Here is a 23835-nt window from a genome sequence, read left to right on the forward strand (position 1 = left end):
TTCAGGTCTTAGTGAGAAAACCAATGAGAGATTTGAGATCTGGTATTTCACTATGCATCAAGACTAGGAATACAAGCAAAACATTATTGGAAAGAGAATATCTTGTGAATGAAAATAACTGTCGGTGTAGTGTGGTACTCACTGGGTATATCTACATTTGCGCTTTACTGCAGAGTTGATTAATTAGCTCTGCAGTAAAGCATAACAGTCTACACATGCGCTGATATTATGAGCAGGAAATTAATTAATTCCACCACTGAACAGTACTGTCAGGGAAGTACTACCGCGGAGTAATTACATGCACTGAAATGCATGTATTGACAGTGACAGGGGGATGCTGGGGCACAAAGGTGCTAAAGTACAGGGGTGGGGGGAGGGACGGGATGATGGCTTGCTGCCTAGCCCCACACTTTAGCATCCTTGTTCCCCCGCCAGCCCCGCCACTGCCTGACACTACCACACAGAGCTTGGGGCTGACCCCTGCCAGCCTGGGGCTAATCCACCCTGGCTCAAACTGCTGTGGTGTTGGGCACACATGTAGACACTGTGCCCAGGAGCAGCTGACTCCAGTGCAAACTGTGCTGGAGTTTATTCTGTCACCTTAATAGCATGTGTAGATGCACCAGTTATTTGTGGGTACAACTGATGTCACACTTCATCTACAAACTGCAAATGCAAACACAACACTTTTTAGTTCACTTACATTCAACGCAGACCTGGGTGCATCTACACATGTGGTTTAAGGGTATTTGAATCTGAAAGCTTGCAAAGAAAGACTTTTTTTTGCTATTGTTTAGTTAGTCTAATAAAAGATATCAACCGAATAGCTTTGTTTGTCTCTATTTTTAGACCAACATGGCTACAATATATATTGCCGAAACATGGAAGATATTGTATTTAGCTATTTGGAAATGTAAACTTCATTGCTAACCAAAAAAGAATAAATTTTCTCCTCCCTGCCTGACATCAGAAACCTCCAGGGAAGAGCCTGTATAATCTGCATATTACAGAGCAACAGCCTCAAAAAAAGACTCTGAAGAACCCTGGATAAAAAAAACTTCTATCCTATACCTCCCCTGTGCAAAATAAAGTTTCTTTTCTACCTGAGAAAACTATTACCATCTTTGAATTGTCCTCAGCCTGACAAAGGGTGTTTGGACCTGAAAACTTGCAAAGAACGAAAAATGTTTTGCCACTATTTGGTTGGTTTAATAAAAGATACCACCTCTAACCAAGAGCTTTGTCTGTCACAAAAAACATACTGTTTAGCTAATGCACATTAAATTAGGCTAACTGGGATTTTTCTAGTACCTCACAATTGTACTGGAAAAATGGTACTTCACAATGATATGTGCTTTGTCCTGGGGGTGGGAAGGGATGGCGCTTTAGGGTGGCTGTAAGAACTGCTCTAATTAAAGTGCTATCATGTCTCATATATCAGCATCCTAACATTAAAAAAAAGGTTGTGGGGCATTTAAAAATGGTGGTGGGAGCATTTAAAAATAGTGGCGGGGGCTGGTACATGAAACACAGGAAGCTTCTGGAGCTCAGTAATTACAACACTCTAGCATACTTCATTAATCATATGGAATTCCAGAGCATCAGAGCAGTCTTGCTACACATGTATAGGCACCCATAGGTACTAGCTTAAGTGTGCATTACCTAAAGTGCATTAATGAATGTGTAGATATGCCCACTGCATATTAATCTGATGTTAATATCATTTTTTAACTTTAAAAATATTTTTATTTCTGAAAAAAATTCTGAAATATTATTCTAAACTATGCCAAATAGAATAAGCTAATTGATTTCTTATTTATAATTTGTAAGTGTAATAGCTATATGTATCTAAAGACCAGCAACAATGGTTAAAGCAGGGACAACATTAAGCATTTTATCCAATCCAACTCTATTCTGATTGTGTTCAATGGCCCTGTTATTCAGTTTCTTAGTTGCCTTTCAGCATAAGCTGTTAATCATGTTCATCATGCTATCTGTTGCTGTTTTAAGTCCTGCTGTTTGAAGAAGTAGATCAGTGATTTCTGCCACAGAAGAGGGAAAAGGGTGAGACTTGGGGGCAAGCACTGAGGTGGAAACAGTCCAGGTAGGAGTCCAGTAGCGCCATGGGAACACATCAGATCTGTGAATGTCATGGGTGAAAACTCGAGCAGTTCCCTGGTGGGAAAGTGCAAGGAGTTAAGGGATGCTTTATGTTCTTTTATGAAGTAACAGGAAGATAGCTTTGTATGACACATTTTCAGAGAAACTAGGTGCATCTACATGTGCCCCTGACTCGCATTTGGTACAGTACCCAGCAGTAATACACAGTCCCAGCGGTGCATGGTTATTTTTAAATGCTATGTCACCGTAACGATGAGCTACGGTGATGTAGTTCATCACCACAGTGATGTAGCATTGGTGTAACAGTTTGTGCCTATGGATGCTACATCACTGTACTGACAAGCTACATCACCATAGCTCATTGCTAAGGTGACATAGTATCTTATGTAGACGTGCCCACTGAAGAAAAATGCTGAAGTCAGTAGAAACAAAGGTAGTCAGGACCTCCAAAAAGTAGGCCTTGCGAGGGCAAAGCTGCATCATTTCTTTTACAGGAATAATTTACATGAGATAAAGTGATCCAAACCCATTTTTTTCTTAACCCAACTGAAGACACAGCAGCCAGTTATTAGTTTTAGGGATAATAAAGGATTTTTAATTCCAGGAAGTATGGAATATTCTAATCCCAGTGAAATAACTGATAATTATGCTTGCCTATTACTTGTACCAAATCCAGGCATTCATGTCATAATGTTTAATTTGCCTATGTAAAGAAACCTATAGCCATTAGTAATTTTATGTTACTTTTCATCTCTGATTTGTACGTCCACTTTTTGCAATGAGTATGCTGGAGTTCTTAGTTTTTTTGCTGAATATTTGTTTCTGCACATCATAGTATCACTTTTTTCTGCAATGAGATGATTATATTCTATCTTAAAGTTGTCAAGCTTTTAAAAGAAATTACTGCAAAGCTGATATGAATAAATGCTAGAAATATCAATCAGCACCTGGCCAGGTTGAGCGTTTTCACAGACAGTGGTCTCATACTCCATGGCAAACTCAGGAGCATTGTCATTAATGTCAAGGATAGTGATAGCCACATAACCTCTTCCAATCTGTGCTGGATTCTCTGTTCAGAAAAACAAGCAAGCAGAGCTCATTACAGGTCATTTTTTTTGGTAAATGCGCTTTGTTATTTGCATTTTCCCTTTGCACATAGTAATCAAAACCAATTACAATAGAAACGCAATGAGAAATAAATCCAGGCTAAATTTCTGACCCTGATCAAAACAATGAGAATTCTGCTATAAATTCACTGACAGTTTTGCTTTATTTAGGCCAAAGTTGTAGTACTATAGCAGCAAAACATAGCTGAAGGGATGAGAATGAGTGATATAATGGTGCTGCCCGTGGATTCACATCAGAATAGAGAAAGACTATTCACCTAGGATACATTATGGTAAGAATGGGTAAAATATAATTTTATTCAATTAATTCTCCTCAGGAAATGATGCTGTTCAGACTCCTAGGGAACCATGACAGACCCCAAGAATAAAGCATCTGTCTACCTAATTCAGTGGTTTACAACCTCTTGTAGACTCAAGGCACTCCTCGTCATACTCAAGAGACCCCTAAAAATGTCAGCTCTTAGTTTTCCTTCATTTTTGGACTACTGAAAAATAATAGAGCAATTTTTCTGTTGCAAAGAAGACAAAAAAAATACAGCAGGTAAGACTGTGTTCAGCACTATGAATTCCTATTTGAAATCTCTGGGTTTATCGTGTGAAGTATGTATATATGTTTGCACACAAAACAATGCCAATGGCACCGTGCAGCACCTTTAAAAGAAAGAGTACCCTGGGGTATGGTAAGCAGTCCCTCAGGGTGCTGTGGTTAAGAATCACTGACCTAATGAATCTCAAAGGTACAGTGGGACCCACTAGAGCAAAGATGTGCAAGGTGTAATACTCTTGTAGTTAAGACATACCAAAAAAATTAGGATCCTCTCAAACCTGAATTACATCCCCAAATTGTAGCAATCCTGGATTGTTGCAATGCTGACTATCCTCACCCGCTTTAGCATATTCACTGGTGAAGCAGTTTTGTACAGTTTAGATCTTTTTACAGGTGTTAAATGAGAGAAATTGTTAATCTGCTGAGAAAGGGGCATTACAGAGTTACCATAAACCTGCTGAGGGGATAAAATACTTGCCTGCAATGAGATTAGGGTTCAAGATCAGCATTAAATCCTGTATAGCTGAAATTTGGTGGCCTAAGCAGACAGGCCTACAATATGTAATACAGCTATTTTGATATAAATATCAGTTTTTAGGCTGGCTCAAGCATGAGTGAGATTACATTATTTGCTACAGAACATTACAAGTTATAATGATACTTGTGATGAAGCTGAGTAGATAAAACAATGGCATAGAACTGGATATTTCTGTATGTTTTTCAAGGGCATTTTTGCTTTCTATTGTTACCTAGGTTTTCAGGTTCTGAGATGTGAGAGTAATAATATTTTTAATTAATTATAATGTAAAATAAAAGTAGATTCCAAGGTGCAGACTTTTCATTCACAGGTGATAAGGTAAATGTAAGCAATCGCCCCAGTCTTTGATGAGCCAGGGACCAACATGGCCCCACCTATAAATTCAAACATCTTGAGGCTTTTACAAGGCACTTTTGCCTCAGATAGTCCCTTTTCCTTCCCTCTCTGTTGCAACCATTGGTTTCATTGTAGAGTGTTTTGGGGTTGTTGTTTTTTTGCCTGCTGGGCCAAAAATCTGGCCCTGAGAGTAAAAGATAAATTCATAGGGATATTAAGTCACAAAAGTTATCTTTCAGGTTGAACATAAAATGAATATCACTGAAACCAGTATGCAACAATTTCTTAAAATAGCAAGTCAAAGAACTGAGAAAAGATGTATTGCCATAAATCAGCATAGTAGCAATAAGGAGTGACAGTTGAATCGGGAGATTCTTTACTATCACATCTATATTCAGACTGCAATAGCAGAAATGTATCACTCTCAAAAAATGTAGCTGCTGTAGAAAATGCTTTACTTTTGCAATATTTAAATGACATTTTCAAACAGTTAACTAGTACATGAACTCAGGAAGCCTGATTCTTCAGTGTTTTGTATCTTACACAGTCACCTGTATCTGTAAAAAGTGAATATTTAAGTATGCTACAAAACAGTAGTCAAATGTTAGGGGAGTGAACCACGAAGATATTCCCCTCTCCTAACTTGTTAAAACTTCCAGAAACAACCAGTAGTTGCCATCTGTCAATAGTGTCATGATACCACCCAAGGCTGTGCCATGCCACCACCCAAGGCTGTGCCATGCCCTCCATAGCCCCATACCATTTTTCAACACTAAACTCCTTAATTTGGCTCTCCTTCCAAACATAATGCTTTTCACACCTTTTATACTGACTTTTCATAAGCTTACATAACTATACAAGACACAAGACAAAGAAAGAGTTAGTCCTTTTCCATATATGCTTTATTTATAACAAATCCTCACTTAATAATCTCTAGGAAGGCCAGTCAATTAATTGTCAATGCAAATGACCAATTCTTATACTTAAATCTGATGTTTTATGCTCATATTGTTTATAAAACTTTAAATTGTAACTTACGACTCTCCATAGCCAAGACAGTGATGTTATGAACAGCATTAGTTTCTCTATCCAAAGACTTGGCAGTTGTAATGACTCCACTGTTGGCATCGATATTGAAATATCTCTCCAGGTCAGTGTTTCGATCTATTGAGTACCTAGGTGAAAGATGAAAGAAAACTTTTGATTTATGTTCAATTACAGTTTTTAAAAACATGTAATTGATTTCTCATTAGAGAGAAAGAATTTCGGTTGTTCCCTCCTTTGGGGATTTTCTTTTCTTTTTTTTTTATTAGTCAAATTTCTCTAAGGTGTCCAGAGAAGAAAATGCATGTTTAGCATCTGATGCACCAAATGCCCTGATGGAAAATACGTAGGACAGACCAAACAACAACTGCGCACCAGAACGAACACACACTGGAAATCTATTAAAGACAGGAATACCCAATTACCTGTGGGACCACATTTCTCACAAGAAAACCACTCTCTCTCCAATCTCTCAGTCCTGATCCTCAAAGGAAACTTACAAAACACTTCCCAGAGATGAGCCTATGAACTCCACTTCATCAACCTCCTGGATACTGAAAATCATGGACTAAATATAGACAATGGATTTATGACACATTATAACCTGCCTGACATCTGACTCCCTAGGTATCTCTCCACTATTCATCCCCCTTCTCTCTCTCTCCCCCCACCCCCCACCTGTCTCTCACCCATTGACTCCTCAATCTACATTTTCACTGACTACCTGTCTTGCATGCATACCAGACCAGCCTCTGGCTTCTTCACTTTTCATTCCATACAGGAAGAGCACACACCAACTGCTGAAACTTCCTTAGCCTGATGAAGGGTTTTTCATAGTTTCATAGTTTGTAGGGTCAGAAGAGACCTGAGCAGATCATCTAGTCCGACCCCCTGCCCCCTGAACCTGAAAGCTAGCTTAATAACTATTTTCCAACTATTTAAGTTGGTCTAATAAAAGATATCAGATTCACGCAAAGAACCTTGCCTGTTTAGCCTCTTAAAACTATCAAATAAACTGTGTTGACAGTAGCTGGTTTTGTTCCTGCATTTCATACTGCCCTTTTAAGTAAAATTACATGCATTTCCCTTTCCTTTCCTCTCCTCACTTTTTGCCTTAAGGCACCTATCCATTTATTCATGGAGTAGTATGGTTCTGCACCCAACCCAGTGTGAAACAAAGTTGGAAGTTTGCCATATGGCTGAATCTACTTCATGCAGTTCCCAGCAGACCAGGAACAGAACTTGCTATTGCTAGAGAAATGGCCCCTGTATTACCCTATGCTACAGGAGATGGCGGAAGAAATTTAGAATAGGTCAGAGGATTACATATCACCACTGTCAGCTACCAGTGCTTTCCTGTCATTAAATAAACACAGTCTCATATCATTGGCCCATAACTGTTATCTCCAAACTGCCTTTACAATGAAGAAATCTGTTTATTAGAATAGAATACAATAAGAAGAAAGATCCATGGGTTTATTGAGAAGAAAGGAAAGGGATTTAGGTATCTCTGGATTTACTAATGATACTTTCTTGACAAATGATTAAATAATATGCTAGATTCTGCCACTTTTACTTATACAGATTAACTGGTTGCCTACCCTTTAGTGTGTTTAGTACTCAAGCTCAATACATTTCAATTCCTTGAGAGATAGCCATTTATTTCCTTGCCACATCCTCTATTTTTGTTGAGTTTGAGGTTTTAGAAATGTCTAGGCTTATAAGTGCAACATTTCCTGAATTTCAACAATTCAGATATTTAATCAATACCAATGTTATCCAGTTTTTCTTATTTGAACACATAGGGCATGTCCAGAGGAGTGTGTACGTGCAGAGGTGCACATTTCCCATGGCACAAAAAGCAGCAGCACATATTCATGCTGCTGCTTTTTGTCCCAAGGCATGCCCATGCATATGTACTCCAGAGCACAACAAATTGGCTGGATGGGGCAGGGGAGGCTGGGATTAGCCCCTGGGCTGGCCCTAGCAGCTTTACCTGGTATTCTGGGAGCCTCCCTGGGCACCAATGCCAATCTGGCCACTCAGAGCATGGTCAGCAGGCACAGTACAGGTCTGAACAGCCAGGCTCTGTTTCTGGCAGCTCTGGCAGAGCCAGGCTCTGTTGCTGCCCTGTGCGCCATGCCATTTTTTTTGCGTGGGAGGCAGCTTTTTTTGACACCGGAATCTCCTGGTATCAAATTTTGCCACCATGCTACAAATTATCAGTGCGGCAAATAGGTGAATGTGTGTCATGTGCAGTTTGCAGCACCTCAAACATCTCTGAGGCACTGCAAATTGCATGTGTGTGCTCATTTGGATGTACCCACAGTGTTAAACTCTAAATTCCCTAAGTAAATCTAGAAAAGCTAGGTATGCCTTTTTAATGCACTCCTAATCCCAGATGAGTTTGGTTTCTGATGCATAATAGAAAAGATTCAGGATGGCTTTAAATTGCAATACCTGCCAGCAGCCTTCACAATGATTATGGCAGGAGGGACTACAAGGGGCTAGACACACCCTTGGTATTTCCTCCAATTACCCAGTCTGGTTCCTCTATAATTTTTTAATGTCCCTCAGTAATGGAGATCTGCAAAGTACCAATTAACTAGTTTTTAAGGCTGCTATGTGTTGCTGGGGTATGGTGCAAAAGTAACCATAGTGCCAAAAACCTGGCCCTTACCGTTATTCAGGGAACAGGACAATGTTCTGGACTGAATGTGTGCATAAAATTGGAACTAACGCTACCCCATGCAGTTCTGTTAAAACTAGTTTTCACATGCCAGATGCTAACATCAGTGCCAGAACATAGCGCCATGGCAAAAAGGGAATTTAGTGAAGACAAATTTCACAAGTAAATGCATGCCAACCTATCCATCTAATAGCTGTTTATAATGACAGGGAGCAGCTATTTTGAACCTGTTGTTAATATATATTGAAATAGACAGAGAGAAAGCATGTACATCACCGCTTCAAGTGAGATGCATGTATTTTATAACTTAAGGTTGCTGCGTTATAAATTGTGGAACTATGAGACACTAAAAAAAAATTGTAATAAATGAAATTAAAAATTAGATATAACCTGAAAAGGTGAAGTACTTAATTAGAACTATCTCTATGCAGTTTCCTTCCATTTGTGAATAATTATAACAGTAATAATACTTGATAATAACTTTCAGTTGAAAAATAATGCCCTCTTGCAATGGATCTCTGTGTACTCAGTATTTCTGAGATACTCCATAGATCTTTCCTTTATACCCTCCATATCTACTATTAGCACCTTGCCTTAGAATGTTACCTACCTATATTTTAACTTTTGTGACAATGTTTGTCTTCTGACTCATTCTCCTCATTAAAAACCCAAGCATAAAATTCACCATTTTATATGTGGCTTCTTATATTTGGAGCCTAAGCACTGTATTATGATAGAATGGCAGATTTTTAACACATACACCCACAGAGAAAGGGGAAGCCTGAGACAGATTTTTCATTCCCTCCCCTGCAGGAGGGACATATGGTCACATCTTTCCCTGTGGTGACTGAAGATATTTGTCCCTAGTGGGACCAGTATAATCTGCAAAGGCAGTGTACTTCAGCTAGCCTTTCATCTCCATTTAGAAAAATCATAATATTTATCTTTATCATCCTGTTGAGCCTTTTCCAGCCACATAAAACCAGATAAATTTCCTGACCCTGTCCACTTCTTTGTTACCTGGCGAGTTCATGGTCATATAGGAACATACTTAAAGCTGTCCATGGACTGTCAACTCCAAGTTTCAGACTTATAATATTCAAAGAGCAGTATAAAAATGAATCATTTATATTTTTGTGAGGCTTACATATAAGGTTTTTGTTGGTCAGTCTTTCTAAGGGCTACTGGGAATTTCAAATGACTCAGGTTGAAAACCCTATGCTCCTAAACTGTTTGGAAATCACACATCTTATATTTACAACCATAATGTTATAATCAGATTTTTCTTTTGCCTAGTAATTATACAGAAAGTGAAATGTGCATGTACAGTGCATAGTTAATAATTATATTGTTGCAGCAGCCAAACGATAAAGCTAAAATAGTGCACACAATCAAGTACACATCCTTCAAGCAAATAACTATAATGGCATAATTTGCTAAGCAAATTTAGCAGTTTGAAATGTTTATGGATAGAAATTTTACAACATACACATCAGGATATGCATCACTTCTCTTTTGTATATAGGTTGTTTGTAATATATTCAGCATAATTGATTTAATTGGGACATAAGCTACAGTTTGTAGATAATAATGGATTCTTCCCAAGCTCCACAGAATACTGACCATGGACAGTCAGGTGATTTTTGGTTTGGAATCCTGAAAATAACCCTTCTAATTTTTTGAGAGAGAGGGGAAATGAAATAATTTCATCAATGCTACAACAACAGAATTCAAAAGTCCAAATACAACTACTTTGAGAACAGCACAGGCTCATGCTAAGACTGAAAAGGCCAACTATTTCCTCCTAGTGCAAATGAATAAATCCTGCAATAACATGAACAGCCTTAAATCAAAGGGCAAACAAGCAACCAAGCATTAGACATACCTGACAGGACTGTTTGAGGCATCTGGGTCATGGGCTGCTACTGTTCCAATGATGGTGCCAACCTTTGCTGCTTCCGACACCACCATGGAATATAATCTTGAGGTAAAAACTGGGGGCTCATCCACATCCTCTACGATTATCTTCACTGTTGTCATATCACTAAAGGGTCCCAGGCTTAGAAACCGAGTGTCAACGTGCAGATTTGCTGCTTCTATCCTCAGGGTATAGCTTGTCTTTGCTTCAAAATCCAGCTCCTATAAAGAGAAAGTTATTTGGAAATTTAATTAAAAATTAAATAGTTCAGAAAAAATGTTTCACTTAAAACTGCCGGTGAGTATATAAAGAACTCTAGCACTAGTATCCAGGCAGCATTTTTGATTGACATCACAGTATACACTAATTTTTAGCTTTCTCAGAACATTATTTTCAGTATCTTTCTTAGTCTGATCTACTGTGCTTTAATTTATTTGAAGGCAGGCAATATGATACTAAGTGTGTTTTGTTATTTGTGCATTCATTTGATACATAAAATGTGTAAATGCCAAGTGAAATGGGAAAAATTGCAGAGAAGTAATAAGTGCTGCTTAACCGAAATGGGGCAAGAGGATACAGTGTGAAGCAAATGTTTAAGTATAATGATGTAATGCATACTTTTTAGAATAAATAAATCACACTATCTTGTATGAATGGGAATTTCAAGAGTATTCAGCATGACCTGACTCTGCTCCAATTCAAGTCAATGGGTGTTTTGTCCAAATTTCATCAATTTTAATTAATGTGAGTAAACCTAAAGAAACAAAAATGCCCCTATTATGTTAAAAAAGAACTTAACTTCTGTGAAATTCATGTTGAAGTATACTACTTCCCTGATTATGGATATGCAAATGTTTAAAATTAGAAATGTTTTGTTGAATCAGGGCTAAAACCCAAGTTTTAACTTCCAGATAGTTATTCTGAGCAGTGCTAGCATTGACATAAAACCAATTCTTTTGATCTTATTTTGAAATAGAACTGGACTCTTTTTATACTTTTATTATAGAAAAAAGTACAGTTATTCTGTATCACTACCTCTGTTTGAATTCACAACAGTATAAGGTACACAAAACATCCAGGAACTACTAAGTAATTGTAAGCATGGCTCCTCTGTAGTGTAGGATGCTGTGGGTAATATTTTGTATGGTGATAAGGTAACTGAAAGCTATTATGGAAATAGGGCAATAAAGTAATTGATATCATATGCTGAGCATCAGGGTTACAAAGAGAACAACAAGCCTGCAAAAGCACAAAGATTCTTCTCATTTTCTAATACAAGTGCCATACAACTGAAGGAAATTTAATTCTGAAGGCAGTCATGGAGAGGATGGAGGAAGGGGTTTGTTGAGAATAAATATATTATGTGTTCTGAGTACAGCTGTGTACTGTGAGGCAAACTGGACAAAAATTCCTCAGGCAGGGCTCTGGATTTTCAGCACTCTCATAAGGCAGAAAAGAAACCCTATGGAAGCTTTATGTAAATTAGAATATAGAGATTTTTAAAGCTAGATATAAAAGTGAATAATCCCATTAATAGAACAGCACCTATATATAGGCACATTGCTTTCAGTTGGATATGTCCTGTCCCTATTTTTCATGTTTTAATATGATGCAGCTGTCTATAACTAAACTGCCACATAACCAAATTATATAAAGGTATAGGTATCATAGAAGTAGAGCTCAGGCAGGTAGGTGGGGGACAGTGGCAATTATGGATTAAAAAATAAGCAAAGAACCTAGATGTTTCTGCTAAAATAACCACCAGCGAAGCAGTTAAAATTGTGCATATTCAAATGATCATTTGGTAAATCTATATGAGACACTTACTGTGGAGTTGCCTAATCAGTTCTACAGTAAAATGTTACCATTTACACAAGTGGTGCTATTAGGCCAGAGTAAACTAGTTAACTCCATTGTAGGATAGTACTGCCCAACACAAGTACTATTTTACAGCAGAGTTATTTATTCACCACAATGCATAAGGAAAAGAAGCTCAGAAGGAAGTCTGTTTTAATGGAAAATGTACCCACAAATAAATGCTATAAAGCCTAATTCAAACCCGGACATGTTGTGTAAAAAAAAAAAAAGTCTAATTCTAATACTAACTTGTACGGATATTAATGCCACTATATGTTGAGAATAAGGATGATTTAAATTTGACCTTGTTAATGACTTCAGAGGCCTCAGATTTGCCAGTCTGATAAGAGTTATTTGAATCAACAATTTTCACTTCTAACAATTTGCAATGTACCTTTTTCCATTTTCTTCTGCTTGTGGCAGAGATGGACATCCTGTGTTTTGACAGTAATATAAGAGTACAGAAGTGCTAAACTGGATTTAATGCTAAACAGTAAATGGTAAGTAAAATACATATTCATAAAAAGGGAGGCACTTCATTATACTTGATTACTTAGCCACAAAGTAGATACTATTTATATATGTTCTACAAGCCCGTTTATGAGGGTAATTTACTCCCAAAAGGAGATTGTGGCCATGTGACATTCAGTGCCAGTGACAATTTCCTGAGCTTTGGGAGCCTTGCTAATCAAATATGCTACAATTTAAGCATATATATGTTTTTGGCAACATACATTAGATTTCTGCCCCAATCTGTCCCAAAATTAATAACACATCTTAAAGAAAATTCTGCTCATAGTTTTTTCTTGTGGATTGTGAATCCTGCAAGACACTATGCACCTCTAAGATGCTGGAGACTCATCTAAAAAAAAAATTAGTGGGACCAAAGGCCACTAAGCATCTTCCATTGAATGTTCAACCTAAAAGTTAAGCAGAAAAAAGACATTTGCCTCCTTTGAAAAAAAAAAATTGTTTCTACTTGGAATGAGTCAAGAATTCATATTTTCTTTCCCCCCTCCCCCCAAAAGGAAAACTTGTAAAAGAAATAATTTGGAGGAAACTAAAATAAAAATAATTAATCTTGCTGCTTAGCAGCTAGTTCCATGACTCTGTCCTTTGGCAGTTTTGTCCTTGGGCTGACCAACAGATGACATTCCATGAAATAAGGAAAGTTCCTGCCCAGAAGTTTCAATGGAACTCATGTTCTGGAATGCTTTGGATGTGTATAATAATCAATTGTTCCCCTGGAACCAATTATAAACCAATTATATTCATCACCTTTCAAGAGCAAACCCATATTCAAAAACATAGTAAACAAACATTTTTAAAAATCTAAAAATAAAATTAATATAATAATAATTGCTAGCTTTGAATACATCTGTGGAAGAGAAATGTTGAGAGCAGAAGACAACTAATGCCTGTCTAGAACTGTAGTTCTTCATGATGCCAACCTTTCCAGGGTCCTGCCAGCTTCTGACACCTGACCCACAGCTCATAGAGAATAAAAATGCAAAATATTTAAAAATGTACATTCTTGCATGTTTAATGTAAAATATTTAAACTTGTGCATTTTAAACACAACCTAAATACATGCTTAAAGTGATTGTATGGAAGGCAGATTTCCATGGACTTAGATTAGACCATTACAACATAAAGATGGGATGCTTCACATGATTTAAGTTAAATATGATGGGCTTAAGTACTTTGCCAAAAAGGGACCCAGACCTCTGAAGAAGGCAATAGATTAAATAGTAGCTTTATAGGAAAAAAGAAATCATGAAATGTTCCAAATTCAGAACATACTCATACTGCCATCTGTGTTGTTGATCTGGTGTATCATGCCTACTTTAGAAGAAAGCACCTTGAAATAGTATATTTTCAACATAACAATATAACAGAAACAAACAAGTCTACTTTTTAAATCACTTTATTATTAAATTGTGTATAAAATTACAGAAATAGTGGAATCTGACTGTAAAAATTATTTGTGAGATGAACATGTTACCTTGATTAAATTTGGGGGGGGGGGCACTCTTCAAAACCATTACTACTTGATTCTTTTATTAAAGTATAATCAAATGGCCTTGGCAGGGAAAACAATGTGAACAATGAGCCAAGGCATTCATATACTGCAAAAAGCCCAGCAATTTCTCAACAACTGAAGAAATACGATTGGTGCATAGATACTAAAACGGTGATCAGAAAACTGTGGGAACAGCTTTTCAAATTCACTGTCTAAATTTATCCGGAACAGAGACAAATGTTGTTTTACTGTATGCATTTCCACCCAGACTTCAATGAACAGTTTCACAATAGAAAGTCTTTTGTTTTAAGTATTTGGTGGAGCCTTGGTTTGGAGCTTTCACAATCTTCCCAGTTAACCTTGGATAAATCACTTAATTTCTCTGTTCCTCAATTTCCCATCTGTCCAATGATTGCTATTATATGGGGATACTTCTATTGTTTGTCTGGTCTATTTAGACTGGAGCAGAGACATCCTTTTATTATCTTGGTGTTGCTGTTCAACGCTGGCCTTATAGCTAATACTAGTAGTACTACTACTGACTCTTTCAGAACTAAAACTAAAGCATATCTGCATCACCTCAGGACCAAGGTATAGATAACTTCATGAAGTATGACACACCTACAATTAGCATGTCAAAACCTGGACTGGTGGTAATGTAGCCACTTTAGAACAGTGAATGGTTCATTTAAATACACTTTATTTCATGCGTGATTGCTGTCATGTGAACAGCACAGCTTTAAAGCAGCCTCTATTTAGAGGTTTAATGTGTGGAGCAAGCATGCTATGTTGCAGTATAGTGCTTTCAAGAACTGAGGGTAAGCTGGGGTCTATGCTGAGGTCTATGGTGTGTCATATAACAGCTAGTCCCCTCCCAAATTTCCATGAATGGCATGTGTATCATGTATGTCACGTTTTAGGACAGATAATTGTCATATAGGGCATGTATGGAGACATTGCTATGACGCCATGCTTTAGTACTTCCAAGTACACATATGGTGCATGGTTAGCTTTTGCCACTATATCACCATAGCAGCAGGTTAAAATGGGGGAGCACACCACTATGGTGACGTAGCTGCCAATAACATGTAGGCACATGTGTCTGCTATATTGCCATACTGTGACATAGTGCATCACTATGTCACCGTAGGGCCAGGTGTATTTAAGGTAATTTGGGAGAGTGGAGAGTTATCTCATACAAGCAATGGTTAGTATTACTAATCTGAAAAAAATGTGTGTTCAGTAAAGGTTAACTTTCAATACAGAGAATGAAGAAGATAGTTCATGTTAAAGACAGTAAGTAATGAAAGAGAGAAAAAGTATACTGAAAAGGTCTTTGTGCTTTTTTTTTTTTGTTCTTTTTTAATCTAATTACTGTTGATGCTGCTTTTATACAGAAACATCATTTAACTGGTCGTCAGATCATCCCTTCATTAGTGCAACCTATAACAAAAGCACATATTCCGATAATAGAATACCAAGCCAACAGCTTACAAATCACTACATCAGTGTTGAAGGTTAAAAGGACAGTGTATAGTTTAGTTCTTCCTTCAGTACAGTGAATGGAGCTTGACAGCTTCATTAATATATGTGCATTAGTGTTATCTGATTAGATCCTATGCAGGCCCCATTCATCTTTTTTTTTTCTTTAGAGGGGTAAGGATTTTGTCCTGTCTGAACAAAATTACAAAACAAGTCATCCATATCACAGAAGCCAGATATGCAGTTATCCTTCACACAGAGCCCATTTTTATAATGCTCATTTTTTACTGTATGGTAACTTTGTAATAATGTACTTTGCAGAGGTGAAAATCCCATTTTTAAGCTCAGTTGAGGTCTTATATTGAAAACTGCAGTACATCAAACAAATGCACATTATATCTCAAAGGAACCATGGAAGGCTCAAGTTCTTACATTGTAAACTCTGTTACAGAATTGAAAGCAAATTTTCTAGATAGAAAAAAATAGTGTTTAACACTAATAGAAAGATAGCTTTTCACTCAAAGGCTTACTCATAAAACCCTCCTATTTTTATAATTATCTGTATTACTTTTAGAACTAGCTCAGGTTTTGAAATAATCTCTTGCAGATGTTTGAAAACCCTCCCAAAAGCACACTTTACTAGAAGAAGCAGCATGTTACTCAACCTGGCTCTGCAGTGTCTGTAGAGATTGGGTGCTTCAGTGGGGCTTTTTGGCAATTTTAGCTAAAGCTGATTCAATCAGCTATTAGATAAGCCAGGTTGAAGTAATACGCTGCCTCTTCAAGGCATGCATGGAACATACTGAGTTTAAAGTAAAGCACTGGCTGCTTTGGGTTTTTTTTTACATCTGCAAGTACCTTTAGGCTAGGGACAGAAGTTACACATAAACCAGGAGAAGTGATCAGAAACTGGTTAAAATCTATAACACAACAGAAGTTCAGGCTGTGTCCAGACAAGCATAGCTGTGCAGTATGTGGCATGACAGACACATCTGCAGCACCACATACCACATGTTCCTTTGTTCTCCACGCTGCAAGGAAGCAGTGAGGTGGGGTTTTTTTACTCCTGGATATCCTGAGGTTACCCCCCTCCTCCTTCCCCTACCCCCCAACAGGGAAAAAAAAGTGAGGTGGCACACACAGGGGCAATGTGCGCTGCCCAAAGCCAGAGCCTGGCCAGCTGGAACCACGCTCCACTGCTAGCCAGGCTCCATGTGGCAGGAGCAACACAGCTGCATCCCTAGGAGGCCCCCAGCATGCCAGATAAGCCTGCTGTTGATCCTTGCCTCCCCTACCCCACCCAGGATAACTTGCTGCACACTAGAGGCCGCATGACAAGGGAGTTCCCCAGGGACAACTAATGGTGGCACGAAGTGTGCCATTGCTAGCTGTCCCTGCTGAACCAAATATCCATGCATGTCTGAGCATGGCCTCAGTGCACTTAAACTACTTTCAAAATGGCCGAACTCAGTTTAAGATAAACCTGGATGGATGTAGTATCAGACTGAACTGATTTAGGTTAAATTGGTTTATTGAACTTCTGTCCCTGAACCCCTCCAGATTCAATTCAACTCACAGTCCCCCAGCATCCCAGGATGCTTTGTACCCTGCAAATTCCCCCTCACAGGGTGAACGAGCTAGCCTTGACCCAACCTGTCTGCTCCAGCTGAGCAGGGAGTCATGCTCTAGCATCGCCCCCAGCTTCTAGCCTGGCCCACTGTAGGCATGTGGCTACATTTCCAGAATCAAAAGTAAAAGCCTGTCCACTTGCTTATTAGTTCAATCTATGCAGCTTAGACTAACCTGCGAAGATTGAATTGAGTTAGCCTCAAGCTTTTTGACTGCCTGTGCCTAGCCTTAATGGGCAATTTATGTATATATCAAAGTGCTTCACATTACTTATTGTCACATACTTTCTTCTGGGTATTGATACTGGTATCAAGCTGTGTAGAAAGGGAAACTGAAGATGAATGAGACTACTAGGAGACACTTGCTTATAAGTACCTCTTACTAGCCAAAATCAGACATGGCAACAGTCCAACTAGTATTCAAGACCTCTAGGTATTAACATCTTAATCCAAAGTCCAATTAAGTCTTACCAGGCCTTTAAGCATGATGTATACTTAAAAGTAGTATGCATACGCTTACATATCCCCTTCTTCCTACTATTATCAATATTTAAAAAATCAATTAAAAACCAAGTAGTTTATAGGACTTCTGGAGAGGGGTGATTTTTTAGATAAAATAAGGATAGGTAAAAGTAACTTTGTTATCTATTAGCTAGCTAGCTGGTTTGATTGTTTTCTTACTGCATTTCACTGTTGCCATTTTTTACTGTAAGTTTAACTGTTAATTATAATTAATGAACAGACAATCTTTTCATATTTGAAACTAAAAAAACCATGAAAATAATGGAATGAATTCACATGATGTTTTATTTCCCCATCTATCCTTAGGCCTGAATTTAGTAGAATGTCTATGTATGGTGGTCTTTGCAAAACTGAATGCAAGTATTTTACACACACAAATAGAAACCTGGTAAGAAGACCTAATAAGGATCAGGTTGTGCCAGCCAGCCAAAGAAGACTTATTTTGAAGGTATATGAAAACAATTTTGCATAGGCATCTTGAAATAGTAGGTCTGCTCTGTGAATATTTGAGGGTTAATTAATCAGGCTAACATTTCACATTTAGATAATTTCTTTAAGTCTACATCTGCCACTGAATACAACATATTTTCGAAAATTGCTTTATCAGTAAGAAAATTATGCTTCTCTTCCAAAAATCCCCCCCTCCACCAAAAAGCCTCTGTTTGAGTAAATATCGAATCATATTACTAGGTAAAGTGGACAGTTTTTATATTAACATTAACATATGTACTTCAATATTAATATTACTAATTATTACTACAGGAAAGCCAGGTCCCACTAATATTAACAGCAGAGGATCCATTGATTTCAGTGGGCCAAAAAAGCCACAAATATATGTTCTGGTCTGTAGAAGACATGGCTCCTAGCCCAAGAACTTCTTTCCTACAGGTTTTTCAAAAGAAAAGAAGAAAACTAACCATGCAGTCACACAAGTTTCAAATTAATTTAGATATCAAATGCTTGTCTCAGTCACACAATTCTAATTAAAAAGGATTGGATTGAAGGGGGATAATGCACCACATGTTACATACATTAAGGTTTTGAGGACCTTTTCCCTATCTCTTCATAATGAACTGAAGGAAGTGTTTCCAAAGTTTTCAGGGAAAGGAAAACTTTGGAGTTATCACTGGTCTATTTGGAAAATTTCTTAATTTGTCTGATTAGCAGTGCTCCATAAATCTTGTTTTCTATTGTGCAAAGGTCAACGTGCCAGCGGGAAAAAAAATGTTGCCCAACTCTCCTAGTACTTTAGAGAATAGGGAAATATAAAGAGAGCGAAGCTGCTCTAAAAAATGTCTCACTTTGGGACCAGCCAAATACTTTTGAGGCACAGGTTCTACCTAAGTAATGAACATTGGTAAGGGGTGTTAAGCAGCAGCAGTCTCAGCATGTTCTGTGGCATGTGTTCTCCAATCCTGTCATGACAGCATAAACCATAAGAGAAGCTTTGCACCAGCATAGTAGATGTCTTGTCTTTCCCATGCATTTCTTGTCACAAAGAAAAAAGTTTCCCCAAAATGGGCCTGTAGGTTCAGATGGAAACCTCAGCCATACCTGTGTAACCCCAGTTAACTCCAAATTTGGCAGGACTGAAACTGAATATATAAAAGCAGCATAGGTCCCATAAGCTTTACTTTTAATGAATAATACCTTAGAGTACAACATTACACTTTTTTTCTCTTGACTGCAATCCTTGTTGGAATGCTTGTATATTGGGTGCAGAGAAGAGATGTGCTCTCATACATCAGTGGTGCTCAACCTACAGTCAATGGAGACATGTCATCCAGCCCACAGGAGTCCTCACAACTCTGGAAATTTGGTGGCAGGGAAAAAGTGGAAGCTGTAGTAACATTAATTGCCAAAGCTGTGGAAACCAAAAAAAAAAAATTGCTCTGGAACTAATAGCTATGACAATTAATTGCTGCCAAATTTGTAGACTTGTGGAGAGCCTCAAAGGCTAGATGACATGAACCCACATGCCAGACAGCACCTGAATGTGGGTGCCTATCCATGGACAGTTCCAATGCAGAGGTTTGGGCTGGTGCATAGGGTTGCTCTGCTCTTGCATCCAGTACGTGGGGTCAGGCCAGCATGTAACAGGTTACATCCATGAACTGCCCCTGCACACTGATCCCCCATGCAGGATGTAACCTGGGACCCCATGCCACTCATTAGGCCCATAAGCCCCAAAAGGTTGAGCATCACTGTGTGAAATCAATATCAGCTTCAGGAAAATTAATATACATATCAAGTAGACAAGATCCTTTTCTAGAATTTTAAGGAAAACACAACTATATCAGTTTCCTAGTCATAGGATCATTATCTCTGTATCTCCCCTTTCCAAATATCTGTTGAACTTTTTCCCCAAAGGATAACTACCTTCCTCAAAGGTACTACCTGAATGCACTGTAATTGGGTTTTGCCTGCCGTGTTAATGCACAGTAGAATTAATCCTCTGCACTCTAAGTGTCTTTTGTAGACACAGCCTCAGTGTAGGCAAGTTTTACTTTGTTCTTAAATCACATTTCTTAAGATGCTGATCTCTTAAGATCTACATAGTAGTTATATAAAAGCAAGTTTTTGACTTCTAGCAATGAGGCCAGTATTGCAAAAGTGTCTCTAAAACAGTTTCTTGAGAAAACCTGAACATTGAATCCACAGTTTGTATACAGTAGTCGAAAGGGACTCAAGCTTTAATGAGAAATCCATGCACAGAAATAAGTGCATTGGTGCTCTTGCACTTTGATAAGGTGCTTCCCATGCTCATATATGTGATTTGAATGAGTGACTGTGCAAAAGCAAAGCTGCACCATTATACTTGCATTTCTCTTTTCAGAAATCTTTACCTTGACATTGATGAACTCTAATGTGTAATCTGCTTTTAGAAGCATGGAAGGGGAAGGAGGTTGTGACTTGCACTCATGGATGTAGAATACTTCATGTGGTTAGTAGCATAACATTGCTATGAGATATTTTTAGTTTCAGACATATTTCCTCACTTATTGCAGAGCACATGTTACCGTGCAGTGACACCGTCTGGCTGTTCCTATATTAAGCTACTACATTAGTCATTGTGCTTGAATTTCAATCTGCCTTTATGCAGCCCCAACAATTTAATTACTACACAAGTAGACTTCAGTAGAGGGGAACTGAAAAGTGAAATGCAACCCCACAGTCTGTGACTGGTGTCCTCTATATACTTTCCTCCTCACCAGTTAAGGTTCTTCACATTATTTTAATAATCAGCAAGGAGAAATTTTCAGCTGTACATGTGGGATACACAAGCAATCCTATATTCTTACCCATACCTAAATTCCCTGGCACAATTGCATATGATGCAGAGGTTCTTGAGCTGGCTGTGAGCAACAAAAATACATCGCACCCATGTGGCTAAGACCAGATAAAGATGCCCAAAGAAGGAAAACGGGTAGGTCCTCAGATCATTCCCCAAAAGGAAAAGACCTAACTTCCTATGCCAGAAGATTACAGTGCTTCTGAATTACGACCTTTTGGCTCCAAGCAGGTTTAAAAAACAATTAACTGGGGGTGTATCTACAAAAAATGTTTACTATGGAGTTGACTAATTAACTCTGCAGTAAATGTCTCATGTGCAGGGTTATTATGCTGCAGTAAACTAATAAACTCCACAGCAAGTAAATTCCATAGTAAATATTTGTACTACCCTGCTGCAGAGTCTTTTACTCTGAGGCATCACACATGTAGATGCTGACATGGCTTGCTGGGGCATGTGGATGCTTCAGTGTGGGGGGCTGTTTGCTGACTAGCCCCACACTAGGGTATACTTGTGCCACAGCCAGCCCCTCCACAGCACATTGAGCCAGGCAGGAGCAGTCCTGCACTGGCAGGCTGAACCCTGTACCCCAGGTCCACTGCCAGTCAGGACTGCCCTGATCTGGCTCAGCATGATGCAGTCCTGGGTGCATGTTCAAACAGTGCGCTCAAGAGCAATGAACTCCAGTGCTTATTTATTACTTTGAATTGCATGTGTACATATGCCCACAGTGAAGTAGTGGAGTAGGTCAGAAAATGATAGCTTTTAATATGTGGCTTATTACAAATTCCATGCAACACTTTTCAGCACTGGAAATGGACAGGTTAGCACCCAGTAATAAATATAACTATACTGATAATGCTGATGTCAAATATTATTGTTATAATAATGAATTCCAGTTATTTACCCCAATCCATGCAACCTTGAAATCAAGAGCCTCAGAGACCATGCCTGAAGGCTCATATTAAAATTAAAATGTATGAATCAGTTCTCAACTTGGATCATCAGAGACCCCAGACTGATTCAATATTGTTCAGTGTGACAGTGACAAATGTTTTCCCTCTAGGACAGGCATAATTTTTTCCAGAGCTGTACTTGGAAGCATTAAATGAGCAAGCTGAAGAAGCCCCACTGAATTTGGCTGCTGAACAAAGAAAAGGCTAACTTTTCATCAGCTATATTTCAAATATGTGCTAAATAGAAATAGCACTAGGCATCCAGAAAGCCTAACTTGATCGGTTTTGACTTGAAAGAGATGATCTGCAAATCAAATGGCTGTATTGGGGGCTGATTCTTTGGAGAATTCTGATATCTCCAGTTTGTTCCAACTTCAGTGGAAAGAGAGGTTTACTTTGCAGCTGTCAGGAGGTAGTCACCCGTCTCAGGTTTTGGCCACTATATTATGGAATTCTGCAGAAAATGTTTCTTCTAAAGGAGAAGTCCTATTGAAGTCTTGCCTTCTTTGGGGAAAAAAATCATGCACCAGAGAGGAAAGAGAAAGAGAAACACTTGAGGAAGCTGTAAATGCTTGGCAAACACATAGGCAGCATATGGTATTGCCTATGGTAATTCTAAACATAGACCTCCATTCAAGAAAGTCTTTAAGCATATGCTAAAGTACCACTGAAGGACTTCAGCACAACCCTACAATACTTGCTAAAACAGGGGTAGGGAACCTTTTTCTGATCACAGACCAAAATGACCTACCCTGAGTCAGAGGTGAGAAGAAGGATGCTAGAACCTGGCCACCACTAGCGCTTTTCACCATGGTGGCATAGGGAGAGCACCCACAGTTGAAGCCCCTGCCAACAAATGCTGCAGAACATCCAGGTCCATGAGCTGGAATCAATAACCTCCACATTGCCAACACCAAATCTTTAAAACCACAAGCATAACATTTTCTAGTAGAATATTTTTCTGTCAGAAAAGACTTTCACCCCTCCCACTCTCCCATTGTCTATTTTGAGAAAAAATGCTTTGGAATGAAAGGGAAAGCAAACATTTAATAATGTCAAAATATTCTCTCCCATTTGATTTGGAATGTTTTAAAATTTCTTGATTTCTCATTGCAACATGACTTCTCATTTAAAATATTATTTTGTATTAAAAATAAAAAGTTGATACTGGAATAAAGAGTATATGCTATATGGCATATAAATATACATGTAAACATAACATATATTATAAGGTATGGCTTTTTAAAACTGTTCTAAAAGAATAAATATTTTTTGCTTTTGATCAAATTAAGAAACTTGAATTTAATCAAATTTCACTCAAATTTTGAAATAATACAATTTCCTGTGAAACAGAAATTCCAGTTTTTAATTTGTACTAATAGTTCTTTTTTCCTCTAAAGAGCATGGCATTGACGTATAAACAGGGATCCTGGACAAAAAAAAAAATCACAAATTCTCTGATAAAAATAACCACAAATTCTCTAATAAAAAACTCAAATCCACAATTAAAATGAATATGAATATATATATGTTAATTTGATCCCTATATGTATACACATATATATGGGTATCAAATGAACACAATGCTTTATTAATATATATAATTTTAAAGCAGCTTGGAAGCCTACCAGTCCCTCAATCACTATAATAAAATAAATTCTAAGTACCTATACATTTTGGTATTTGATTTTGGGATTTTTATCATGGAAAATCAGAGCTCTCCATGCCCTCTTAACTCACCAGGATGCAGGTCCA

The 23835-nt window shown here is 38.0% G+C and overlaps 1 protein-coding gene across 3 annotated transcripts in view; it reads right to left on the minus strand.

Annotated features, from left to right (window-relative positions):
• The window catches only part of CDH7 (cadherin 7), a 110460-nt gene that overhangs the window by 15056 nt on the left and 71569 nt on the right, over window positions 1-23835 (minus strand). For 2 of the 3 annotated variants that reach the window (XM_019545386.1, XM_019545377.1), the window contains exons 7-9: window positions 10288-10541; window positions 5708-5844; window positions 3069-3190 (exon numbers count right to left, since the gene is read on the minus strand). In XM_019545386.1, coding sequence (XP_019400931.1) covers window positions 3069-3190; window positions 5708-5844; window positions 10288-10541 — 513 coding nt within the window. Of the gene's footprint in view, window positions 1-3068; window positions 3191-5707; window positions 5845-10287; window positions 10542-19482; window positions 19656-23835 lie in introns of those variants that run through there. The other variant, XM_019545394.1, reaches the window with a different exon arrangement.

Source organism: Crocodylus porosus, unplaced genomic scaffold, assembly GCF_001723895.1.
Source record: "Crocodylus porosus isolate Cpor-Errol unplaced genomic scaffold, CroPor_comp1, whole genome shotgun sequence".
Classification (NCBI taxonomy): Eukaryota; Metazoa; Chordata; order Crocodylia; family Crocodylidae; genus Crocodylus; species Crocodylus porosus.